Below are 24,809 nucleotides of genomic sequence, written 5' to 3' on the forward strand. Positions count from 1 at the left end.
GCACCAGGTGTCTCTAAAAACAGCTATACCGTGTGCCTTTTGAAAGAAATGCAGACAGAGTGAAGCAACTGAGGGCTGAGTATGTTCAGTTTCAGGATGCCTGTTGTGAAAAATTCCCCCAAAATTCTACATCAGTAATCAGTAATTCTCTTTCCAAAATGTAATTTTAGAGGGTGATGGAGCCGGATGCTGACGAAAACCATCACAAATTCCTCTTTTTGGATGAGGCAGGCTTCAACCTGGCCAAGACAAGGAGGAGATTTCGGAATTTCATTGGCCAGAGAGCAACCATCCAAGTATCTGGGCAACGTAAGCCAGGTGAGGAACACTGCAGTGATGTTTTACAGTAAGCCAGGTGAGGAACACTGCAGTGATGTTTTACAGTAAGCCAGGTGAGGAACACTGCAGTGATGTTTTACAGTAAGCCAGGTGAGGAACACTGCAGTGATGTTTTACAGTAAGCCAGGTGAGGAACACTGCAGTGATGTTTTACAGTAAGCCAGGTGAGGAACACTGCAGTGATGTTTTACAGTAAGCCAGGTGAGGAACACTGCAGTGATGTTTTACAGTAAGCCAGGTGAGGAACACTGCAGTGATGTTTTACAGTAAGCCAGGTGAGGAACACTGCAGTGATGTTTTACAGTAAGCCAGGTGAGGAACACTGCAGTTGACCTTTTACTGTAGTTTTTTTTATTTTTTGTAGCTAATTATTTTTGCTTTGATTCAAATAAACTTATGTTGTGATTTTACTGTATTTCATCAATAAATGTCATATTGTGTTCAATGATTCCACTGTGTCTGTTGTATTCTCTCTACTAGTCCTTTTATAGTGATGTATTTATGTGTAGTACCATAATGAAACAAGTATCACATATTTTGTACGACAATATTTAATGATTGTACGAACAACGACACAGTGAAACTATCGGTATCTTGTGTGTGGGTGATCTAAATGAATGTTCCTATGGTATTTCATGATAAATTAGTTATTTGAACCAATGATTCTGCAAGGGCAACGCTTCTTTTAAAGATATGAACGCACAATGCAATGTTTTGATCAGAGTTTTGAAAAATGAAATTAGTGCCAAAGTAATTGTAAAAAAACTGTAGCTGTCCGTGGCGTGGGTTGGGCTGGCTAGAGAGGAAAGCATTTCCTTTAGAGCAGAGTGTGTGTGTGTGCATGTGTCTGTGTGTGTGTTTGTCTGCGTGTGTGTGTGTGTGTGTGTGTATGTGTGTGTGTACGTGTGTGTGTGTCTCTGTGTGTGTACTCACAGCGTGTCTACTGTGTAGTTTCTCTAGCAGGGTGTAGTCGGTGCCTTTAGGGAAGCGACTCTCCTCGTTGATCAGAGCCAACATGCCCAGTTTCTGACGGACAAAAGGAAGGTTAGTTTCTGAGACCAGAGTACTGTTTCGTCAGCTTGGCACAGCTCACACATAGAGACAGAGATGGGTGCTATGTGGCCTTGGTCAGGATAGTCAGGTCTGTGTATTAGAGTCCTGGTCAGGATAGTCAGGTAGGTGTCTTAGGAGAGGCTTGTCCTAGAGTAAGTCTTGGCGTTAGTCTGGGGGTCCCCTAGTAGAGGCTTGTCCTAGAGTAAGTCTTGGCGTTAGTCTGGGGGTCCCCTAGTAGAGGCTTGTCCTAGAGTAAGTCTTGGCGTTAGTCTGGGGGTCCCCTAGTAGAGGCTTGTCCTAGAGTAAGTCTTGGCGTTAGTCTGGGGGTCCCCTAGTAGAGGCTTGTCCTAGAGTAAGTATTGGTGTTAGTCTGGGGGTCCCCTAGTAGAGGCTTGTCCTAGAGTAAGTATTGGCGTTAGTCTGGGGGTCCCCTAGGAGAGGCTTATCCTAGAGTAAGTCTTAGCGTTAGTCTGGAGGTCCCCTAGGAAAGGCTTGTCCTAGAGTAAGTCTTAGCGTTAGTCTGCTACCTACCTTCTCGATGAGATCCAGACACTCTGCATTCTCCTTCCAGTCTATAGCTTCCCACTGGATCCCCTCTCTGAGGAAACAACACAACTCATACATGAACAGTGAGTTAGGGAGACAGTGGTTGTATTGTCCACAGGTTCATGTGATGAAATGAGCTGTGACCAGGCTGCTGTCGTCCCATTGAAAACATTTGGCAGCGTGCCTGCATATCTAGAACAACATGGTCACACCCAAAGAACCCCCAGATAGGAAACAAAATGGTGCTCTGCTGTATCCCAAATGGCACTCAATTTCCTATATAGTGAGAGCAGTATGGCCCTTTGTTAAAAGTAGTGCACTACATAAGGAATAAAATGTAATTTGGGACAGAGCCATGTCTGGTAACTAACCTGTTGTACTCCAGCTGTTCCAGGGAGAAGATGTGTTTGTTGAAGTATTCCTGGAGCTTCTCGTTGGCGTAGTTGATGTTGAACTGTTCAAACCTGTTCACCTAGAGGATGGAAATATAAACCATAACATCACTAACAGAACCATACTATCCTAGCCTGGATCCCGATCTATAACATCACTAACAGAACCATACTATCCTAGCCTGGTCCCATATCTAGAACAGAACCATACTATCCTAGCCTGGTCCCAGATCTCCAACAGAACCATACTATCCTAGCCTGGTCCCAGATCTACATCACTAACAGAACCATACTATCCTAGCCTGGTCCTAGATCTACAACATAACCATACTATCCTAGCCTGGTCCCAGATCTACATCACTAACAGAACCATACTATCCTAGCCTGGTCCCAGATCTAAAACAGAACCATATACTATCCTAGCCTGGTCCCAGATCTGTAACATCACTAACAGAACCATACTATCCTAGCCTGGTCCCATATCTAGAACAGAACCATACTATCCTAGCCTGGTCCCAGATCTATAACAGAACCATACTATCCTAGCCTGGTCCCAGATCTATAACAGAACCATATACTATCCTAGCCTGCTCCCAGATCTGTAACATCACTAACTGAACCATACTATCCTAGCCTGGTCCCATATCTAGAACAGAACCATACTATCCTAGCCTGGTCCCAGATCTATAACAGAACCATACTATCCTAACCTGGTCACAGATCTATAACAGAACCATACTATCCTAGCCTGGTCCCAGATCTATAACAGAACCATACTATCCTAGCCTGGTCCCAGACCTATATACTCACTAACAGAACCATACTATCCTAGCCTGGTCCCAGATCTATAACAGAACCATACTATCCTAGCCTGGTCCCATATCTATAACAGAACAACACTATCCTAGCCTGGTCCCAGATCTATAACAGAACCATACTATCCTAGCCTGGTCCCAGATCTATAACAGAACAACACTATCCTAGCCTGGTCCCATATCTATAACAGAACAACACTATCCTAGCCTGGTCCCAGATCTATAACAGAACCATACTATCCTAGCCTGGTCCCAGATCTACATCACTAACAGAACCATACTATCCTAGCCTGGTCCCAGATCTATAACAGAACCATACTATCCTAGCCTGGTCCCATATCTATAACAGAACAACACTATCCTAGCCTGGTCCCAGATCTATAACAGAACCATACTATCCTAGCCTGGTCCCAGATCTATAACAGAACAACACTATCCTAGCCTGGTCCCATATCTATAACAGAACAACACTATCCTAGCCTGGTCCCAGATCTATAACAGAACCATACTATCCTAGCCTGGTCCCAGATCTACATCACTAACAGAACCATACTATCCTAGCCTGGTCCCAGATCTATAACAGAACCATACTATCCTAGCCTGGTCCCAGATGTATAACAGAACCATGCTATCCTAGCCTGGTCCCAGATGTATAACAGAACCATACTATCCTAGCCTAGCCCCAGATCTATAACAGAACCATAATATCCTAGCCTGGTCCCAGATCTATAACAGAACCATATACTATCCTAGCCTGGTCCCAGATCTGTAACATCACTAACAGAACCATACTATCCCAGCCTGGTCCCAGATCTATAACAGAACCATAATATCCGAGCCTGGTCCCAGATCATAACAGAAACATACTATCCTAGCCTGGTCCCATATCTATAACAGAACAACACTATCCTAGCCTGGTCCCAGATCTACATCACTAACAGAACCATACTATCATAGCCTGGTCCCAGATCTACATCACTAACAGAACCATACAATCCTAGCCTGGTCCCAGATCTATAACAGAACCATACTATCCTAGCCTGGTCCCAGATCTATAACAGAACCATACTATCCAAGCCTGGTCCCAGATCTATAACAGAACCATACTATCCTAGCCTGGTCCCAGATCTACATCACTAACAGAACCATACTATCCTAGCCTGGTCCCAGATCTATAACAGAACCATACTATCCTAGCCTGGTCCCAGATCTATAACAGAACCATACTATCCTAGCCTGGTCCCAGATCTACATCACTAACAGAACCATACTATCCCAGCCTGGTCCCAGATCTATAACAGAACCATACTATCCTAGCCTGGTCCCAGATCTATAACAGAACCATACTATCCTAGCCTGGTCCCAGATCTAAATCACTAACAGAACCATACTATCCTAGCCTGGTCCCAGATCTATAACAGAACCATACTATCCTAGCCTGGTCCCAGATCTACATCACTAACATAACCATACTATCCCAGCCTGGTCCCAGATCTATAACAGAACCATACTATCCTAGCCTGGTCCCAGATCTATAACACAACCATACTATCCTAGCCTGGTCCCAGATCTACATCACTAACAGAACCATACTATCCTAGCCTGGTCCCAGATCTATAACAGAACCATACTATCCTAGCCTGGTCCCAGATCTATAACAGAACCATACTATCCTAGCCTGGTCCCAGATCTACATCACTAACAGAACCATACTATCCCAGCCTGGTCCCAGATCTATAACAGAACCATACTATCCTAGCCTGGTCCCATATCTATAACAGAACAACACTATCCTAGCCTGGTCCCAGATCTATAACAGAACAATACTATCCTAGCCTGGTCCCAGATCTACATCACTAACAGAACCATACTATCCTAGCCTGGTCCCAGATCTATAACAGAACCATACTATCCTAGCCTGGTCCCAGATCTATAACAGAACCATACTATCCTAGCCTGGTCCCAGATCTATAACAGAACCAAACTATCCTAGCCTGGTCCCAGATCTACATCACTAACAGAACCATACTATCCCAGCCTGGTCCCAGATCTATAACAGAACCATACTATCCTAGCCTGGTCCCATATCTATAACAGAACAACACTATCCTAGCCTGGTCCCAGATCTATAACAGAACCATACTATCCTAGCCTGGTCCCAGATCTACATCACTAACAGAACCATACTATCCTAGCCTGGTCCCAGATCTATAACAGAACCATACTATCCTAGCCTGGTCCCAGATCTATAACAGAACCATACTATCCTAGCCTGGTCCCAGATCTACATCACTAACAGAACCATACTATCCCAGCCTGGTCCCAGATCTATAACAGAACCATACTATCCTAGCCTGGTCCCATATCTATAACAGAACAACACTATCCTAGCCTGGTCCCAGATCTATAACAGAACCATACTATCCTAGCCTGGTCCCAGATCTACATCACTAACAGAACCATACTATCCTAGCCTGGTCCCAGATCTATAACAGAACCATACTATCCTAGCCTGGTCCCAGATCTATAACAGAACCATACTATCCTAGCCTGGTCCCAGATCTATAACAGAACCATACTATCCTAGCCTGGTCCCAGATCTACATCACTAACAGAACCATACTATCCCAGCCTGGTCCCAGATCTATAACAGAACCATACTATCCTAGCCTGGTCCCATATCTATAACAGAACAACACTATCCTAGCCTGGTCCCAGATCTATAACAGAACCATACTATCCTAGCCTGGTCCCAGATCTACATCACTAACAGAACCATACTATCCTAGCCTGGTCCCAGATCTATAACAGAACCATACTATCCTAGCCTGGTCCCAGATCTATCACAGAACCATACTATCCTAGCCTGGTCCCAGATCTACATCACTAACAGAACCATACTATCCCAGCCTGGTCCCAGATCTATAACAGAACCATACTATCCTAGCCTGGTCCCAGATCTATAACAGAACCATACTATCCTAGCCTGGTCCCAGATCTATAACAGAACCATACTATCCTAGCCTGGTCCCAGATCTACATCACTAACAGAACCATACTATCCCAGCCTGGTCCCAGATCTATAACAGAACCATACTATCCTAGCCTGGTCCCATATCTATAACAGAACAACACTATCCTAGCCTGGTCCCAGATCTATAACAGAACCATACTATCCTAGCCTGGTCCCAGATCTACATCACTAACAGAACCATACTATCCTAGCCTGGTCCCAGATCTATAACAGAACCATACTATCCTAGCCTGGTCCCAGATCTATAACAGAACCATACTATCCTAGCCTGGTCCCAGATCTACATCACTAACAGAACCATACTATCCTAGCCTGGTCCCAGATCTATAACAGAACCATACTATCCTAGCCTGGTCCCAGATCTATAACAGAACCATACTATCCTAGCCTGGTCCCAGATCTAAATCACTAACAGAACCATACTATCCTATCCTGGTCCCAGATCTACATCACTAACAGAACCATACTATCCTAGCCTGGTCCCAGATCTATAACAGAACCATACTATCCTAGCCTGGTCCCAGATCTACATCACTAACAGAACCATAATATCCTAGCCTGGTCCCAGACCTGTAACATCACTCAGGCTAATCCAACTTCCTTCAAATGCTGCAGGGTCTTTTACTTTAAAAACACAAAGCTACCTCAAAGTTCTCGAAGCCGAAAATGTCGAGGATGCCGATGGACTTGAAGTTGTCCTTCCCTCTGACCTTCTGGTTGATCCGTGTGATAATCCAGGAGAAACACTGGGCGTACAACGCCATGGCAACCGAGTCCCGAGAGTCCACCGCCTATCAATCAAATGATAAGACAATGAAAGGGTTAATTAATATACAGGCCAAACCAGACGAGTCCAGCTACGTCCCAAACAGCGCCCTATTCTCCTTTAGAGTGCGTTACTTCTGACCAGTGCACTGAATATTAATCCGTCAACAGTGAGTCTCTAGGCCCTGTTAAACTACATCAACAGTGAGTCACAGTTAAACTACATCAACAGTGAGTCTCTAGACCTTGTTAAACTACATCAACAGTGAGTCACAGTTAAACTACATCAACAGTGAGTCTCTAGGCCCAGTTAAACTACATCAACAGTGAGTCTCTAGGCCCTGTTAAACTACATCAACAGTGAGTCTCTAGGCCCTGTTAAACTACATCAACAGTGAGTCACAGTTAAACTACATCAACAGTGAGTCTCTAGACCTTGTTAAACTACATCAACAGAGAGTCTCTAGGCCCTGTTAAACTACATCAACAGTGAGTCTCTAGGCCCAGTTAAACTACATCAACAGTGAGTCTCTAGGCCCAGTTAAACTACATCAACAGTGAGTCTCTAGGCCCTGTTAAACTACATCAACAGTGAGTCCCAGTTAAACTACATCAACAGTGAGTCACAGTTAAACTACATCAACAGTGAGTCTCTAGGCCCTGTTAAACTACATCAACAGTGAGTCTCTAGGCCCAGTTAAACTACATCAACAGTGAGTCACAGTTAAACTACATCAACAGTGAGTCTCTAGGCCCAGTTAAACTACATCAACAGTGAGTCTCTAGGCCCTGTTAAACTACATCAACAGTGAGTCCCAGTTAAACTACATCAACAGTGAGTCACAGTTAAACTACATCAACAGTGAGTCTCTAGGCCCAGTTAAACTACATCAACAGTGAGTCACAGTTAAACTACATCAACAGTGAGTCTCTAGGCCCAGTTAAACTACATCAACAGTGAGTCCCAGTTAAACTACAATAACAGTGAGTCCCAGTTAAACTACGTCAACAGTGAGTCCCAGTTAAACTACGTCAACAGTGAGTCCCGGTTAAACTACGTCAACAGTGAGTCCCAGTTAAACTACATCAACAGTGAGTCACAGTTAAACTACATCAACAGTGAGTCTCTAGGCCCTGTTAAACTACATCAACAGTGAGTCTCTAGGCCCAGTTAAACTACATCAACAGTGAGTCACAGTTAAACTGCATCAACAGTGAGTCTCTAGGCCCAGTTAAACTACATCAACAGTGAGTCTCTAGGCCCTGTTAAACTACATCAACAGTGAGTCCCAGTTAAACTACACAAACAGTGAGTCACAGTTAAACTACATCAACAGTGAGTCTCTAGGCCCAGTTAAACTACATCAACAGTGAGTCACAGTTAAACTACATCAACAGTGAGTCTCTAGACCTTGTTAAACTACATCAACAGTGAGTCACAGTTAAACTACATCAACAGTGAGTCCCAGTTAAACTACAACAGTGAGTCACAGTTAAACTACATCAACAGTGAGTCTCTAGGCCCAGTTAAACTACATCAACAGTGAGTCTCTAGGCCCTGTTAAACTACATCAACAGTGAGTCCCAGTTAAACTACATCAACAGTGAGTCACAGTTAAACTACATCAACAGTGAGTCTCTAGGCCCAGTTAAACTACATCAACAGTGAGTCCCAGTTAAACTACACTAACAGTCAGTCCCAGTTAAACTACGTCAACAGTGAGTCCCAGTTAAACTACGTCAACAGTGAGTCCCGGTTAAACTACGTCAACAGTGAGTCCCGGTTAAACTATGTCAACAGTGAGTCCCAGTTAAACTACATCAACAGTGAGTCCCAGTTAAACTACGTCAACAGTGAGTCCCAGTTAAACTACATCAACAGTGAGTCTCCAGGGCCAGTTAAACTACGTCAACAGTGAGTCCCAGTTAAACTACGTCAACAGTGAGTCCCAGTTAAACTACGTCAACAGTGAGTCCCAGTTAAACTACATCAACAGTGAGTCCCAGTTAAACTACGTCAACAGTGAGTCCCAGTTAAACTACATCAACAGTGAGTCTCCAGGGCCAGTTAAACTACATGAACAATGAGTCTCTAGGCCCAGTTAAACTACATCAACAGTGAGTCTCTAGGCCCAGTTAATATGTCAACATTGAATTTTGTATTTATTTATTTCATTTAACCTTTATTTAACTAGGCAAGTCAGTTAAGAACCACTTCCTATTTACAATGACGGACAACTGGGGCATAGTGGGTTAACTGCCTTGTTCAGGGGCAGAATGACAGATGTTTACCTTGTTAGCCCAACACTAGGCTACCTGCCGTCCCTACACTCTAACCAATAGGCTACATGCCGTCCCTACACTCTAACCAATAGGCTACATGCCGTCCCTACTTTAACCACTAAAGGGGTGTTACGGTACAGAGTCAATGTGGAGGCTAAAGGTCCTACTCACATCGGCTGCGGAGAGCGTGATCAAACAGTCTTCCGGTACAGCTGGTGCTCTCATACATGTTTCAGTGTTATTTGCTTCGAAGTGAGCATAGAAGTAGTTTATCTCGTCCGGTAGGCTTGTGTCACTGGACAGCTCTCGACTGTCACATTATTGTAGCTGGTTGTAGCTTGTTCCATCAGATAACCTGGCACACATTAGCCCTATGCTAACAACTTGATGTACAAGTAACCTCCTGGACAGGATGCTAGTCTATTGCAAGGCCACAAAGTTCCAGGACTATAATTAATCTGTGGGAGTGGGAAACATGTTGAATAGAGAATAGAGCTGGACTGGTGGCTCCAGGAACTCCATCAGATAGCAGGTATGACTGTTTGTCCAGGTTATGACCAGGGATATGGGTTAGACGTTAGGATGGCTGTTTGTCCAGGTTATGACCAAGGATATAGGTTAGACGTCAGGATGGCTGTTTGTCCAGGTTATAACCAGGGATATGGGTTAGACGTCAGGATGGCTGTTTGTCCAGGTTATGACCAGGGATATGGGTTAGACGTCAGGATGGCTGTTTGTCCAGGTTATGACCAGGGATATGGGTTAGACGTCAGGATGGCTGTTTGTCCAGGTTATGACCAGGGATATGGGTTAGACGTCAGGATGGCTGTTTGTCCAGGTTATGACCAGGGATATGGGTTAGACGTCAGGATGGCTGTTTGTCCAGGTTATGACCAGGGATATGGGTTAGACGTCAGGATGGCTGTTTGTCCATGTTATGACCAGGGATATGGGTTAGACGTCAGGATGGCTGTTTGTCCAGGTTATGACCAGGGATATGGGTTAGACGTCAGGATGGCTGTTTGTCCAGGTTATGACCAGGGATATGGGTTAGGCGTCAGGATGGCTGTTTGTCCAGGTTATAACCAGGGATATGGGTTAGACGTCAGGATGGCTGTTTGTCCAGGTTATGACCAGGGATATGGGTTAGACGTCAGGATGGCTGTTTGTCCAGGTTATGACCAGGGATATGGGTTAGACGTCAGGATGGCTGTTTGTCCATGTTATGACCAGGGATATGGGTTAGACGTCAGGATGGCTGTTTGTCCAGGTTATGACCAGGGATATGGGTTAGACGTCAGGATGGCTGTTTGTCCATGTTATGACCAGGGATATGGGTTAGACGTTAGGATGGCTGTTTGTCCAGGTTATAACCAGGGATATGGGTTAAACGTTAGGATGGCTGTTTGTCCAGGTTATAACCAGGGATATGGGTTAGACGTCAGGATGGCTGTTTGTCCAGGTTATGACCAGGGATATGGGTTAGACGTCAGGATGGCTGTTTGTCCAGGTTATGACCAGGGATATGGGTTAGACGTCAGGATGGCTGTTTGTCCAGGTTATAACCAGGGATATGGGTTAGACGTCAGGATGGCTGTTTGTCCAGGTTATGACCACGGATATGGGTTAGACATCAGGATGGCTGTTTGTCCAGGTTATGACCAGGGATATGGGTTAGACGTCAGGATGGCTGTTTGTCCAGGTTATGACCAGGGATATGGGTTAGACGTCAGGATGGCTGTTTGTCCAGGTTATGACCAGGGATATGGGTTAGACGTCAGGATGGCTGTTTGTCCAGGTTATAACCAGGGATATGGGTTAGACGTCAGGATGGCTGTTTGTCCAGGTTATGACCAGGGATATGGGTTAGACGTCAGGATGGCTGTTTGTCCAGGTTATGACCAGGGATATGGGTTAGACGTCAGGATGGCTGTTTGTCCAGGTTATGACCAGGGATATGGGTTAGACGTCAGGATGGCTGTTTGTCCAGGTTATGACCAGGGATATGGGTTAGACGTCAGGATGGCTGTTTGTCCAGGTTATGACCAGGGATATGGGTTAGACGTCAGGATGGCTGTTTGTCCAGGTTATAACCAGGGATATGGGTTAGACGTCAGGATGGCTGTTTGTCCAGGTTATGACCAGGGATATGGGTTAGACGTCAGGATGGCTGTTTGTCCAGGTTATAACCAGGGATATGGGTTAGACGTCAGGATGGCTGTTTGTCCAGGTTATGACCAGGGATATGGGTTAGACGTCAGGATGGCTGTTTGTCCAGGTTATAACCAGGGATATGGGTTAGACGTTAGGATGGCTGTTTGTCCAGGTTATGACCAGGGATATGGGTTAGACGTCAGGATGGCTGTTTGTCCAGGTTATGACCAGGGATATGGGTTAGACGTCAGGATGGCTGTTTGTCCAGGTTATGACCAGGGATATGGGTTAGACGTCAGGATGGCTGTTTGTCCAGGTTATGACCAGGGATATGGGTTAGACGTTAGGATGGCTGTTTGTCCAGGTTATGACCAGGGATATGGGTTAGACGTCAGGATGTTTTTTGTTGATTTTGTTTTGTGTCGTCTCACTTTTGTTTGTTTATTTCACTTACTTTGGCAATGTAAACCCATTTCCCATGCCAATAAAGCCCCTTTGAATTGAATTGAGGGAGAGAGAGAGAGAAATACTGGTCTAGTCTGGACTGAGCTATTTGTTTTAATCATGAAAAGCTTTCTTGTGTTCCTCGTGTGGTCGTCACAATTACCCCGGCTCTGTCTGCATCGGTCTCCCAGTCTGTGTCATTGGAAAGGTCAGGCTCTGTCTGCATATCCAATCTGTTTTATGACATTCCATGGGCATGACACTCGACTTCCAAGAAGAATAGTTTAACATAATTCAAACCTCAAAGATTTCTATTGGCCTTTCGATGGTGGAAAAGACCACAAATGCAGCAATATATTTAAATATATTTCAAATCTAATCTCTGAACACATCACATTTCTCACATATTCATTCAAATGAGACAGTAGTCTGGACAATTGAAGCCAAAGATGAGAATAATTCTGCTTATGTCCCATGTCCTTTCCAGTTGTGTGTTAGACTGTCCCTAGTGCAGAAAATGTGTTACTGTCCCTAGTGCAGAAGATGTGTTACTGTCTCTAGTGGAGAAGATGTGCTACTGTCCCTAGTGCAGAAGATGTGTTACTGTCCCTAGTGGAGAAGATGTGTTACTGTCCCTAGTGGAGAAGATGTGTTACTGTCCCTAGTGGAGAAGATGTGTTACTGTCCCTAGTAGAGAAGATGTGTTACTGTCCCTAGTGGAGAAGATGTGTTACTGTCCCTAGTAGAGAAGATGTGTTACTGTCCCTAGTTGAGAAGATGTGTTACTGTCTCTAGTAGAGAATATGTGTTACTGTCTCTAGTAGAGAATATGTATTACCGTCCCTAGTGGAGAAGATGTGATACTGTCTCTAGTGGAGAAGATGTGATACTGTCTCTAGTAGAGAAGATGTATTATTGTCTCTAGTGCAGAAGATGTGTAGAAGATGTGTTATTGTCTCTAGTGGAGAAGATGTGTAGAAGATGTGTTACTGTCCCTAGTAGAGAAGATGTGTTACTGTCTCTAGTGGAGAAGATGTGTAGAAGATGTGTTACTGTCCCTAGTGGAGAAGATGTGTTACTGTCTCTAGTGGAGAAGATGTGTTACTGTCTCTAGTTGAGAAGATGTGTTACTGTCCCTAGTGCAGAAGATGTGTTACTGTCCCTAGTGGAGAAGATGTGTTACTGTCCCTAGTAGAGAAGATGTGTTACTGTCCCTAGTGGAGAAGATGTGTTACTGTCTCTAGTAGAGAAGATGTATTACCGTCCCTAGTGGAGAAGATGTGATACTGTCTCTAGTGGAGAAGATGTGTTACTGTCTCTAGTGGAGAAGATGTGATACTGTCTCTAGTAGAGAAGATGTGTTACTGTCCCTAGTAGAGAAGATGTGTTACTGTCCCTAGTGGAGAAGATGTGATACTGTCTCTAGTAGAGAAGATGTGATACTGTCTCTAGTAGAGAAGATGTGATACTGTCTCTAGTGGAGAAGATGTGTTACTGTCTCTAGTAGAGAAGATGTGTTACTGTCCCTAGTAGAGAAGATGTGTTACTGTCCCTAGTGGAGAAGATGTGATACTGTCCCTAGTAGAGAAGATGTGTTACTGTCCCTAGTGGAGAAGATGTGATACTGTCTCTAGTGGAGAAGATGTGATACTGTCTCTAGTAGAGAAGATGTGTTACTGTCTCTAGTGGAGAAGATGTGTTACTGTCCCTAGTGGAGAAGATGTGTTACTGTCCCTAGTGCAGAAGATGTGTTACTGTCCCTAGTGGAGAAGATGTGTTACTGTCCCTAGTAGAGAAGATGTGTTACTGTCCCTAGTAGAGAAGATGTGTTACTGTCCCTAGTGCAGAAGATGTGTTACTGTCCCTAGTGCAGAAGATGTGTTACTGTCCCTAGTGCAGAAGATGTGTTACTGTCCCTAGTAGAGAAGATGTGTTACTGTCTCTAGTAGAGAAGATGTGTTACTGTCCCTAGTAGAGAAGATGTGTTACTGTCTCTAGTGGAGAAGATGTGTTACTGTCCCTAGTGCAGAAGATGTGTTACTGTCCCTAGTAGAGAAGATGTGTTACTGTCCCTAGTGCAGAAGATGTGTTACTGTCCCTAGTAGAGAAGATGTGTTACTGTCTCTAGTAGAGAAGATGTGTTACTGTCCCTAGTAGAGAAGATGTGTTACTGTCTCTAGTGGAGAAGATGTGTTACTGTCCCTAGTGAAGAAGATGTGTTACTGTCTCAGTCTGAACCTCTATTGTGTTACTGACGGAGATCATTATCACTGGGTTTTATTGTATAAGGAATTGGGCACACAAAGAACAAGAAATGATGCAAAGTCACACAAGGGATTTAGAGAGAGGGAGGCAGACATGGGGGAGAGAGAGAGACAGACAGAGACAGAGAGAGAGACAGACAGAGAGAGAGACAGAGACAGAGAGGCAGGCATGGGGGACAGAGAGAGAGGCAGACATGGGGGACAGAGAGAGAGAGAGGCAGGCATGGGGGATAGAGAGAGAGAGAGGCAGGCATGGGGGACAAAGAGAGAGAGGCAGGCATGGGGGACAAAGAGAGAGAGGCAGGCATGGGGGACAGAGAGAGAGGCAGGCATGGGGGATAGAGAGAGAGAGGCAGGCATGGGGGACAGAGAGAGAGGCAGTGTAACAAGGCCAATACAGTATAGTCGTGGCCAAAAGTTTTGAGACACCACCAGTACAGAGCTTGCTCAGGAATGGCAGCAGGCAGCTGTGAGTGCATCTGCATGCACAGTGAGGCGAAGACTTTTGGAGGATGGCCTGGTGTCAAGAAGGGCTGCAAAGAAGCCACTTCTCTCCAGGAAAAACATCAGGGACAGACTGATATTCTGCAAAAGGTACAGGGATTGGACTCCTGAGGACTGGGGTAAAGTCATTTTCTCTGATGAATCCCCTTTCCGATTGTTTGGGGCATCTGGAAAAAAAAGCTTGTCCGGAGAAGACAAGGTGAGCGCTACCATCAGTCCTGTGTCATGCCAACAGTAAAGCATCCTGAGACCATTCATGTGTGGGGTTGCTTCTCAGCAAAGGGAGTGGGTTCACTCACAATTTTGCCGAAGAATACAGCCATGAATAAAGAATGGTACCAACACATCCTCCAAGAGCAACTTCTCCCAACTATCCAGGAACAGTTTGGTGATGAACAATGCCTCTTCCAGCATGAGGGAGCACCTTGCCATAAGGCAAAAGTGATAACTAAGTGGCTCGGGGAACAAAACATTGATATATTGGGTCCATGGCCAGGAAACTCCCTAGACCTTAATCCCATTTACAGCTTGTGGTCAATCCTCAAGAGGCGGGTGGACAAACAAAAACCCACAAATTCTGACAAACTCCAAGAACTGATTATGCAAGAATGGGCTGCCATCAGTCAGGATGTGGCCCAGAAGTTAATTGACATCATGCCAGGGTGGATTGCAGAGGTCTTGAAAAAGAAGGGTCAACACTGCAAATATTGACTCTTTGCATCAACTTCATGTAATTGTCAATAAAAGCCTTTGACACTTATGAAATGCTTGTAATTATACTTCAGTATTCCATAGTAACATCTGACAAAAATATCTAAAGACACTGAAGCAGCAAACTTTGTGAAAATTAATATTTGTGTCATTCTCAAAACGTTTGGCCACGACTGTACAGCTGGGCGTGGCTCAGTATGACTCAGCTCAGTAGTGTGAAAGGGGTATTATTTCGTCAGGAGTAGGTGTGACAGGTTAGGGCCAGTAGGGACAGGGCCAGTCAGGGAGAGGCAGAGGGGCGGGGCTCTTACCTGTTCAACAGTAAGGGGTGAACAGATCTCCTCTCCTCTCAGGATCATGGACCTCTGGGTCAGAACCTCAGACAGCTGGAATGAGTCCAGGCCCAGCAGATCACTGACATTACTGACCACTGGAGAGACAGACAGATTTGTTACTGACCACTGGAGAGAGAGACAGAAATGTTACTGACCACTGGAGAGACAGACAGAAAGATGTGTTACTGACCACTGGAGAGACAGACAGATATGTAACTAACTACTAGAGAGAGACAGACAGACATGTAACTAACCACTAGAGAGAGACAGACAGATATCTTACTGACCACTGGGGAGAGAGACAGACAGATATGTTACTGACCACTGGGGAGAGAGACAGACAGATATGTTACTGACCACTGGGGAGAGAGGAGACAGATGTGTTACTGACCACTGGAGAGAGAGACAGACAGATATGTTACTAACCATTGGAGAGACAGACAGATATGTTACTGACCACTGGAGAGACAGACAGATATATTACTAACCGCTAGAGAGACAGACAGATATGTTACTAACCACTGGAGAGAGAGACAGACAGATATGTTACTAACCACTAGAGAGAGACAGACAGATATGTTACTAACCAATAGAGAGAGACAGACAGATGTGTTACTGACCCCTGGAGAGAGAGACAGATATGTTACTAACCACTAGAGAGAGACACTCAGATATGTTACTGACCACTGGAGAGACAGACAGATATGTTACTGACCACTGGAGAGACAGACAGATATATTACTAACCGCTAGAGAGACAGACAGATATGTTACTAACCACTGGAGAGAGAGACAGACAGATATGTTACTAACCACTAGAGAGAGACAGACAGATATGTTACTAACCAATAGAGAGAGACAGACAGATGTGTTACTGACCACTGGAGAGACAGACAGATATATTACTAACCGCTGGAGAGACAGACAGATATGTTACTAACCACTGGAGAGAGAGACAGACAGATATGTTACTAACCACTAGAGAGAGACAGACAGATATGTTACTAACCAATAGAGAGAGACAGACAGATGTGTTACTGACCCCTGGAGAGAGAGACAGATATGTTACTAACCACTAGAGAGAGACACTCAGATATGTTACTGACCACTGGAGAGACAGACAGATATGTTACTGACCACTGGAGAGACAGACAGATATATTACTAACCGCTAGAGAGACAGACAGATATGTTACTAACCACTGGAGAGAGAGACAGACAGATATGTTACTAACCACTAGAGAGAGACAGACAGATATGTTACTAACCAATAGAGAGAGACAGACAGATGTGTTACTGACCCCTGGAGAGAGAGACAGATATGTTACTAACCACTAGAGAGAGACACTCAGATATGTTACTGACCACTGGAGAGACAGACAGACAGATGTGTTACTAACCACTGGAGAGACAGACAGACAGATATGTTACTAACCACTGGAGAGAGACAGATATGTTACTAACCACTAGAGAGAGACAGATATGTTACTAACCACTAGAGAGACAGACATATATGTTACTGACCACTAGAGAGACAGACATATATGTTACTGACAACTAGAGATAGACAGATATGTTACTGACCACTAGAGAGACAGATATGTTACTAACCACTGGAGAGACAGACAGATATGTTACTAACCACTGGAGAGACAGACAGATATGTTACTAACCACTAGAGAGACAGACAGATATGTTACTAACCACTAGAGAGACAGACATATATGTTACTGACCACTAGAGAAAGACAGATATGTTACTGACCACTAGAGAGACAGATATATTACTAACCACTGGAGAGAGAGACAGACAGATATGTTACTAAACACTGGAGAGAGAGACAGACAGATGTGTTACTAACCACTAGAGGGATACAGATATGTTACTAACCACTAGAGAGAGACAGATATGTTACTAACCACTGGAGAGACAGACAGACAGATGTGTTACTAACCACTAGAGAGAGACAGACAGATATGTTACTGACCACTGGAGAGAGAAAGACAGATATGTTACTAACCACTGGAGAGAGAGACAGAGAGATATGTTACTAACCACTAGAGAGAGAGACAGATATATTACTAACCACTGGAGAGAGAGACAGACAGATATGTTACTAACCACTGGAGAGACAGACAGATATATTACTAACCACTGGAGAGAGAGACAGACAGATATGTTACTAAACACTGGAGAGAGAGACAGATATGTTACTAAACACTGGAGAGAGAGACAGATATGTTACTAACCACTAGAGAGAGAGACAGACAGATGTGTTACTAACCACTAGAGGGAGACAGATATGTTACTAACCACTGGAGAGAGAGACAGATATGTTACTAACCACTGGAGAGAGAGACAGACAGATGTGTTACTGACCACTGGAGAGAGAGACAGATATGTTACTAACCACTGGAGAGAGAGACAGACAGATGTGTTACTGACCACTGGAGAGAGAGACAGACAGATATGTTACTAAACACTGGAGAGAGAGACAGATATGTTACTATCCACTGGAGAGAGAGACAGACAGATGTGTTACTAACCACTAGAGGGAGACAGATATGTTACTAACCACTGGAGAGAGAGACAGATATGTTACTAACCACTGGAGAGAGAGACAGACAGATGTGTTACTGACCACTGGAGAGAGACAGACAGATATGTTACTGACCACTGGAGAGAGACAGACAGATATGTTACTAAACACTGGAGAGAGAGACAGATATGTTACTATCCACTGGAGAGAGAGACAGACAGATGTGTTACTAACCACTAGAGGGAGACAGATATGTTACTAACCACTGGAGAGACAGACAGATATTTTACTAACCACTGGAGAGAGACAGACAGATATGTTACTGACCACTGGAGAGAGAGACAGACAGATGTGTTACTAACCACTAGAGAGAGACAGACAGATATGTTACTAACCACTAGAGAGAGACAGATATGTTACTAACCACTGGAGAGAGAGACAGATATGTTACTGACCACTGGAGAGAGACAGACAGATATGTTACTGACCACTGGAGAGAGAGACAGACAGATGTGTTACTAACCACTAGAGAGAGACAGACAGATATGTTACTGACCACTGGAGAGAGAGACAGACAGATATGTTACTAACCACTAGAGAGAGAAAGACAGATATGTTACTGTCCACTAGAGAGAGAAAGACAGATATGTTACTAACCACTAGAGAGAGAAAGACAGATATGTTACTAACCACTGGAGAGAGACAGAAATATTACTGACCACTGGAGAGAGAGACAGACAGATATGTTACTCACCACTGGAGAGACAGACAGATATATTACTAACCACTGGAGAGAGAGACAGACAGATATGTTACTATCCACTGGAGAGAGAGACCGACAGATGTGTTACTAACCACTAGCGGGAGACAGATATGTTACTAACCACTAGAGATAGACAGATATGTTACTAACCACTGGAGAGACAGACAGATGTGTTACTGACCACTGGAGAGAGAGACAGACAGATATGTTACTAACCACTAGAGAGAGAAAGACATATATGTTACTGACCACTAGAGACAGACAGATATGTTACTAACCACTAGAGAGACAGACAGATATGTTACTAACCACTGGAGAGAGACAGATATATTACTAACCACTGGAGAGAGAGACAGACAGATATGTTACTAACCACTGGAGAGAGAGACAGATATGTTACTAACCACTGGAGAGAGAGACAGACAGATGTGTTACTAACTACTAGAGAGAGACAGATATGTTACTAACCACTAGAGAGAGACAGATATGTTACTAACCACTGGAGAGACAGACAGATATGTTACTAACCACTAGAGAGACAGACAGATATGTTACTAACCACTAGAGAGACAGACAGATGTGTTACTGACCACTGGAGAGAGAGACAGACAGATATGTTACTAACCACTAGAGAGAGAAAGACATATATGTTACTGACCACTAGAGACAGACAGATATGTTACTAACCACTAGAGAGACAGACAGATATGTTACTAACCACTAGAGAGACAGACAGATATGTTACTAACCACTAGAGAGACAGACAGATATGTTACTAACCACTGGAGAGACAGACAGATATGTTACTAACCACTGGAGAGACAGATATGTTACTGACCACTGGAGAGACAGACAGATATGTTACTAACCACTAGAGACAGACAGATATGTTACTGACCACTGGAGAGACAGACAGATATGTTACTAACCACTGGAGACAGACAGATGTGTTACTAACCACTAGAGAGAGACAGATATGTTACTGACCACTGGAGAGAGACAGACAGATATGTTACTAACCACTAGAGACAGACAGATATGTTACTGACCACCTGAGAGAGAGACAGATGTGTTACTGACCACTGGAGAGAGAGACAGACAGATATGTTACTGAGGGTGGTATGGAGGATGTTATGGGGGTGGTATGGGGGTGGTAGGGAGGGTGGTATGGAGATGGTTGTCCTTCTGGAAGGTTCTCCCATCTCCAATGAGGAACTCTGGAGCTGTCAGAGGGACCATCGGCTTCTTGGTCACCTCTCTGACCAAGTCCCTTCTCCCCCGATTGCTCAGGTTGGCACCTCCTCTCTTCCTCCCTCCCTCCCCCTCCCCTCCCCTCCTTTCCTCTCCTCTACCCCCTCCCCTCCCTTCCCTCCCCTCTCTTCCTTCCCTTCCTCCCCTCCCTCCCTCCCCTCTCTTCCTCCCTCCCTCCCTCCCCTCCTTTCCTCTCCTCTACCCCCTCCCCTCCCTTCCCTCCCCTCTCTTCCCTCCCTCCCCTCCCCTCTCTTCCCTCCCTCCCTCCCTCTCTTCCTTCTCTCCTTCCATCTCCCCTCCCTCTCTTCTCCTCCCTCTCACCTCCTTTGGATGTGATTTGTGCTCCTCCTGCGGTCATGAACTCTATGTTCCCCATCAGGAGAACAGCAGAAAGCAGCTTGAAGACGTCCCGTATCTCCTCCTCACTGAACTGCATCACCTTTAGAGCCTCCTGGTAGTAGCAGAGACAGAGAGATTATGAGATTCCTTCTACTGAACACAGACAGGATAATACATGCTGCAGGGCCCATGATCAAAAGTATCTCAGAGTAGGAGTGTTCTAGGATACAGATCATAATGAATCAAATTACACGGACAGAGAGTACCTGATCTTAAACTGGCACTTATACTCTGAGACATTTGTTGAATACAGGCCCATAATCAACACATCTGGTGGGACTGTAGTTATTCTACTGGGTTATTACGCCCTCTGGTGGCAGCTTGTGAAGGTACAACCAGCCTCACCATAACACTGTCATAGAGCTGCAGGTCATCTAGACTCCTGTCCTTCACACAGCCAGACTGACTCAGGTAGTGGTATGACTCTGGGCCCTCAGACAGGAAGTACAACTCTGGAACACAGACATAAAATAACTTTAGGCAGTTATTTTCTTCAGGAACATTTTCTAGAGACACAAACAAAGTCCCACTGTATTTAAATCAATTCAAATTGTATTTGTGACATGCTTCGTACAGGTGTAGACTAACAGTGAAATGCTTAATTACGATGCAGAGTTAAAGATAAAGAATCAGAAACATACAAATAATAACAGAAATAGTGACAAGGAATAAATACACAGTGAATAACAAACACCAATAACAAGTAAAAAATAACATGGCTATATACAGGAAGTAGAAAATAACACGGCTATATACAGGAAGTAGAAAATAACATGGCTATATACAGGAAGTAGAAAATAACACGGCTATACACAGGAAGTAGAAAATAACATGGCTATACACAGGAAGTAGAAAATAACACGGCTATATGCAGGAAATAGAAAATAACACGGCTATACACAGGAAGTAGAAAATAACATGGCTATGAACAGGAAGTAGAAAATAACATGGCTATACACAGGAAGTAGAAAATAACATGGCTATATACAGCAAGTAGAAAATAACATGGCTATATACAGGAAGTAGAAAATAACACGGCTAAACACAGGAAGTAGAAAATAACACGGCTATGAACAGGAAGTAGAAAATAACACGGATATTAACAGGAAGTAGAAAAAAACATGGCTATACACAGGAAGTAGAAAATAACATGGCTATAAACAGGAAGTAGAAAATAACACGGCTATACACAGGAAGTAGAAAATAACACGGCTATACACAGGAAGTAGAAAATAACACGGCTATATACAGGAAGTAGAAAATAACACGACTATACACAGGAAGTAGAAAATAACACGGCTATAAACAGGAAGTAGAAAATAACACGGCTATATACAGGAAGTAGAAAATAACACCGCTATAAACAGGAAGTAGAAAATAACACGGCTATACACAGGAAGTAGAAAATAACACGGCTATATACAGGAAGTAGAAAATAACACGGCTATAAACAGGAAGTAGAAAATAACACGGCTATATACAGGAAGTAGAAAATAACACGGCTATAAACAGGAAGTATAAAATAACACGGCTATAAACAGGAAGTAGAAAATAACACGGCTATAAACAGGAAGTAGAAAATAACACAGCTATACACAGGAAGTAGAAAATAACACGGCTATAAACAGGAAGTAGAAAATAACATGGCTATATACAGGAAGTAGAAAATAACATGGCTATACACAGGAAGTATAACAAACATGGCTATACACAGGAAGTAAAAATAACATGGCTATATGCAGGAAGTAGAAAATAACATGGCTATACACAGGAAGTAGAAAATAACATGGCTATATACAGGAAGTATAAAATAACATGGCTATACACAGGAAGTAGAAAATAACATGGTTATATACAGGAAGTACTAGTACCGAGTCGATGTGTAGGAGTGAAAGGTCATTAAGGTCAGTAAGTATTCACACCCATTGACTTATTCAGCACTTTGTTGTTTTACAGCCTGATTTAAATATGTATTCTTGTCAAAGTAAATTATGTTTTTAGACATTTTTACAAATAAATAAAAACTGAAAAGCTGAAATGTCTTGAGTCATGTATTTAACACCTTTGTTATGACAAGCCTAAATAAGGTCAGGAGTAAAAACTAGCTTAACAAGTCACATAATAAGTTGCATGAAATACCTCATCTCTGTACCCCACACATAATTATATTTAAGCTCCCTCAGCAGTGAATTTCAAACACAGTCTCAACCACACAGACCAGGGAGGTTTTCCAGTGCCTCACAAAGAAGGGCACCTATTGGTAGATGGGTATAAAAAAATAGATAGTGAATCAGATAGTGAATATCCATTTGAGCATGGTAAAGTTATTAATTACACTTTGGATGGTGTATCAATACACCCAGTCTCTACAAAGATACAGGCGTCCTTCCTAACTCAGTTGCCGGAGAGGAAGGAAACAATTCAGGGATTTCACCATGAGGCCAATGGTGACTTTAAAACAGTTACAGAGTTTAATAGCTGTGGTGGGATAAAACTGAGGATGGATCAACAACATTGTAGTTACTCCACAATACTAACCTAAAGGACAGAGTGAAAAGGAAGCCTGTACAGAATACACACATTCCAAAACATGCATCCTGTTTGCAACAAGGCACTACAGTAATACAGCAAAAAATGTGGCAAAGAAATGATGAGGAGGTGAGGGGAGGGGAGGTTATTCTAATGAATGATGAGGAGGTGAGGGGAGGTTATTCTAATGAATGATGAGGAGGTGAGGGGAGGGGAGGTTATTCTAATGAATGATGAGGAGGTGAGGGGAGGTTATTCTAATGAATGATGAGGAGGTGAGGGGAGGGGAGGTTATTCTAATGAATGATGAGGAGGTGAGGGGAGGGGAGGTTATTCTAATGAATGATGAGGAGGTGAGGGGAGGGGAGGGGAGGTTATTCTAATGAATGATGAGGAGGTGAGGGGAGGGGAGGGGAGGTTATTCTAATGAATGATGAGGAGGTGAGGGGAGGGGAGGTTATTCTAATGAATGATGAGGAGGTGAGGGGAGGGGAGGTTATTCTAATGAATGATGAGGAGGTGAGGGGAGGTTATTCTAATCAATGATGAGGAGGTGAGGGGAGGGGAGGTTATTCTAATGAATGATGAGGAGGTGAGGGGAGGGGAGGTTATTCTAATGAATGATGAGGAGGTGAGGGGAGGGGAGGTTATTCTAATGAATGATGAGGAGGTGAGGGGAGGTTATTCTAATGAATGATGAGGAGGTGAGGGGAGGGGAGGTTATTCTAATCAATGATGAGGAGGTGAGGGGAGGGGAGGTTATTCTAATGAATGATGAGGAGGTGAGGGGAGGGGAGGTTATTCTAATCAATGATGAGGAGGTGAGGGGAGGGGAGGTTATTCTAATCAATGATGAGGAGGTGAGGGGAGGGGAGGGGAGGTTATTCTAATGAATGATGAGGAGGTGAGGGGAGGTTATTCTAATCAATGATGAGGAGGTGAGGTGAGGGGAGGGGAGGTTATTCTAATCAATGATGAGGAGGTGAGGGGAGGGGAGGTTATTCTAATGAATGATGAGGAGGTGAGGGGAGGGGAGGGGAGGTTATTCTAATGAATGATGAGGTGGTGAGGGGAGGGGAGGGGAGGTTATTCTAATGAATGATGAGGAGGTGAGGGGAGGTTATTCTAATCAATGATGAGGAGGTGAGGTGAGGGGAGGGGAGGTTATTCTAATGAATGATGAGGAGGTGAGGGGAGGGGAGGTTATTCTAATCAATGATGAGGAGGTGAGGGGAGGGGAGGGGAGGTTATTCTAATGAATGATGAGGAGGGGAGGGGAGGGGAGGTTATTCTAATGAATGATGAGGAGGTGAGGGGAGGGGAGGTTATTCTAATGAATGATGAGGAGGTGGGGGGAGGGGAGGTTATTCTAATGAATGATGAGGAGGTGATGGGAGGTTATTCTAATCAATGATGAGGAGGTGAGGGGAGGGGAGGTTATTCTAATGAATGATGAGGAGGTGAGGGGAGGGGAGGTTATTCTAATGAATGATGAGGAGGTGAGGGGAGGGGAGGTTATTCTAATGAATGATGAGGAGGTGAGGGGAGGTTATTCTAATGAATGATGAGGAGGTGAGGGGAGGGGAGGTTATTCTAATGAATGATAGTGGAGATGAGGGGAGGGGAGGTTATTCTAATGAATGATGAGGAGGTGAGGGGAGGGGAGGTTATTCTAATCAATGATGAGGAGG

The 24,809-nt window shown here is 44.0% G+C and overlaps 1 protein-coding gene across 1 annotated transcript in view; it reads right to left on the reverse strand.

Annotated features, from left to right (window-relative positions):
• LOC110516739 (unconventional myosin-X) overlaps positions 1–24,809 on the reverse strand; it is a 254,271-nt gene that overhangs the window by 94,693 nt on the left and 134,769 nt on the right. The window contains exons 8-14 of the mRNA XM_090230756.1: positions 20,935–21,041; positions 20,512–20,641; positions 15,616–15,734; positions 6,824–6,970; positions 2,310–2,410; positions 1,924–1,990; positions 1,273–1,365 (exon numbers count right to left, since the gene is read on the reverse strand). Of these exons, the coding sequence (XP_090086882.1) occupies positions 1,273–1,365; positions 1,924–1,990; positions 2,310–2,410; positions 6,824–6,970; positions 15,616–15,734; positions 20,512–20,641; positions 20,935–21,041 (764 nt within the window). The remainder of the gene's footprint in view (positions 1–1,272; positions 1,366–1,923; positions 1,991–2,309; positions 2,411–6,823; positions 6,971–15,615; positions 15,735–20,511; positions 20,642–20,934; positions 21,042–24,809) is intronic.

The sequence above is a fragment of the Oncorhynchus mykiss genome, chromosome 3 (assembly GCF_057628025.1).
Source record: "Oncorhynchus mykiss isolate SJ-2025 chromosome 3, ASM5762802v1, whole genome shotgun sequence".
NCBI classification, from domain to species: domain Eukaryota; kingdom Metazoa; phylum Chordata; class Actinopteri; order Salmoniformes; family Salmonidae; genus Oncorhynchus; species Oncorhynchus mykiss.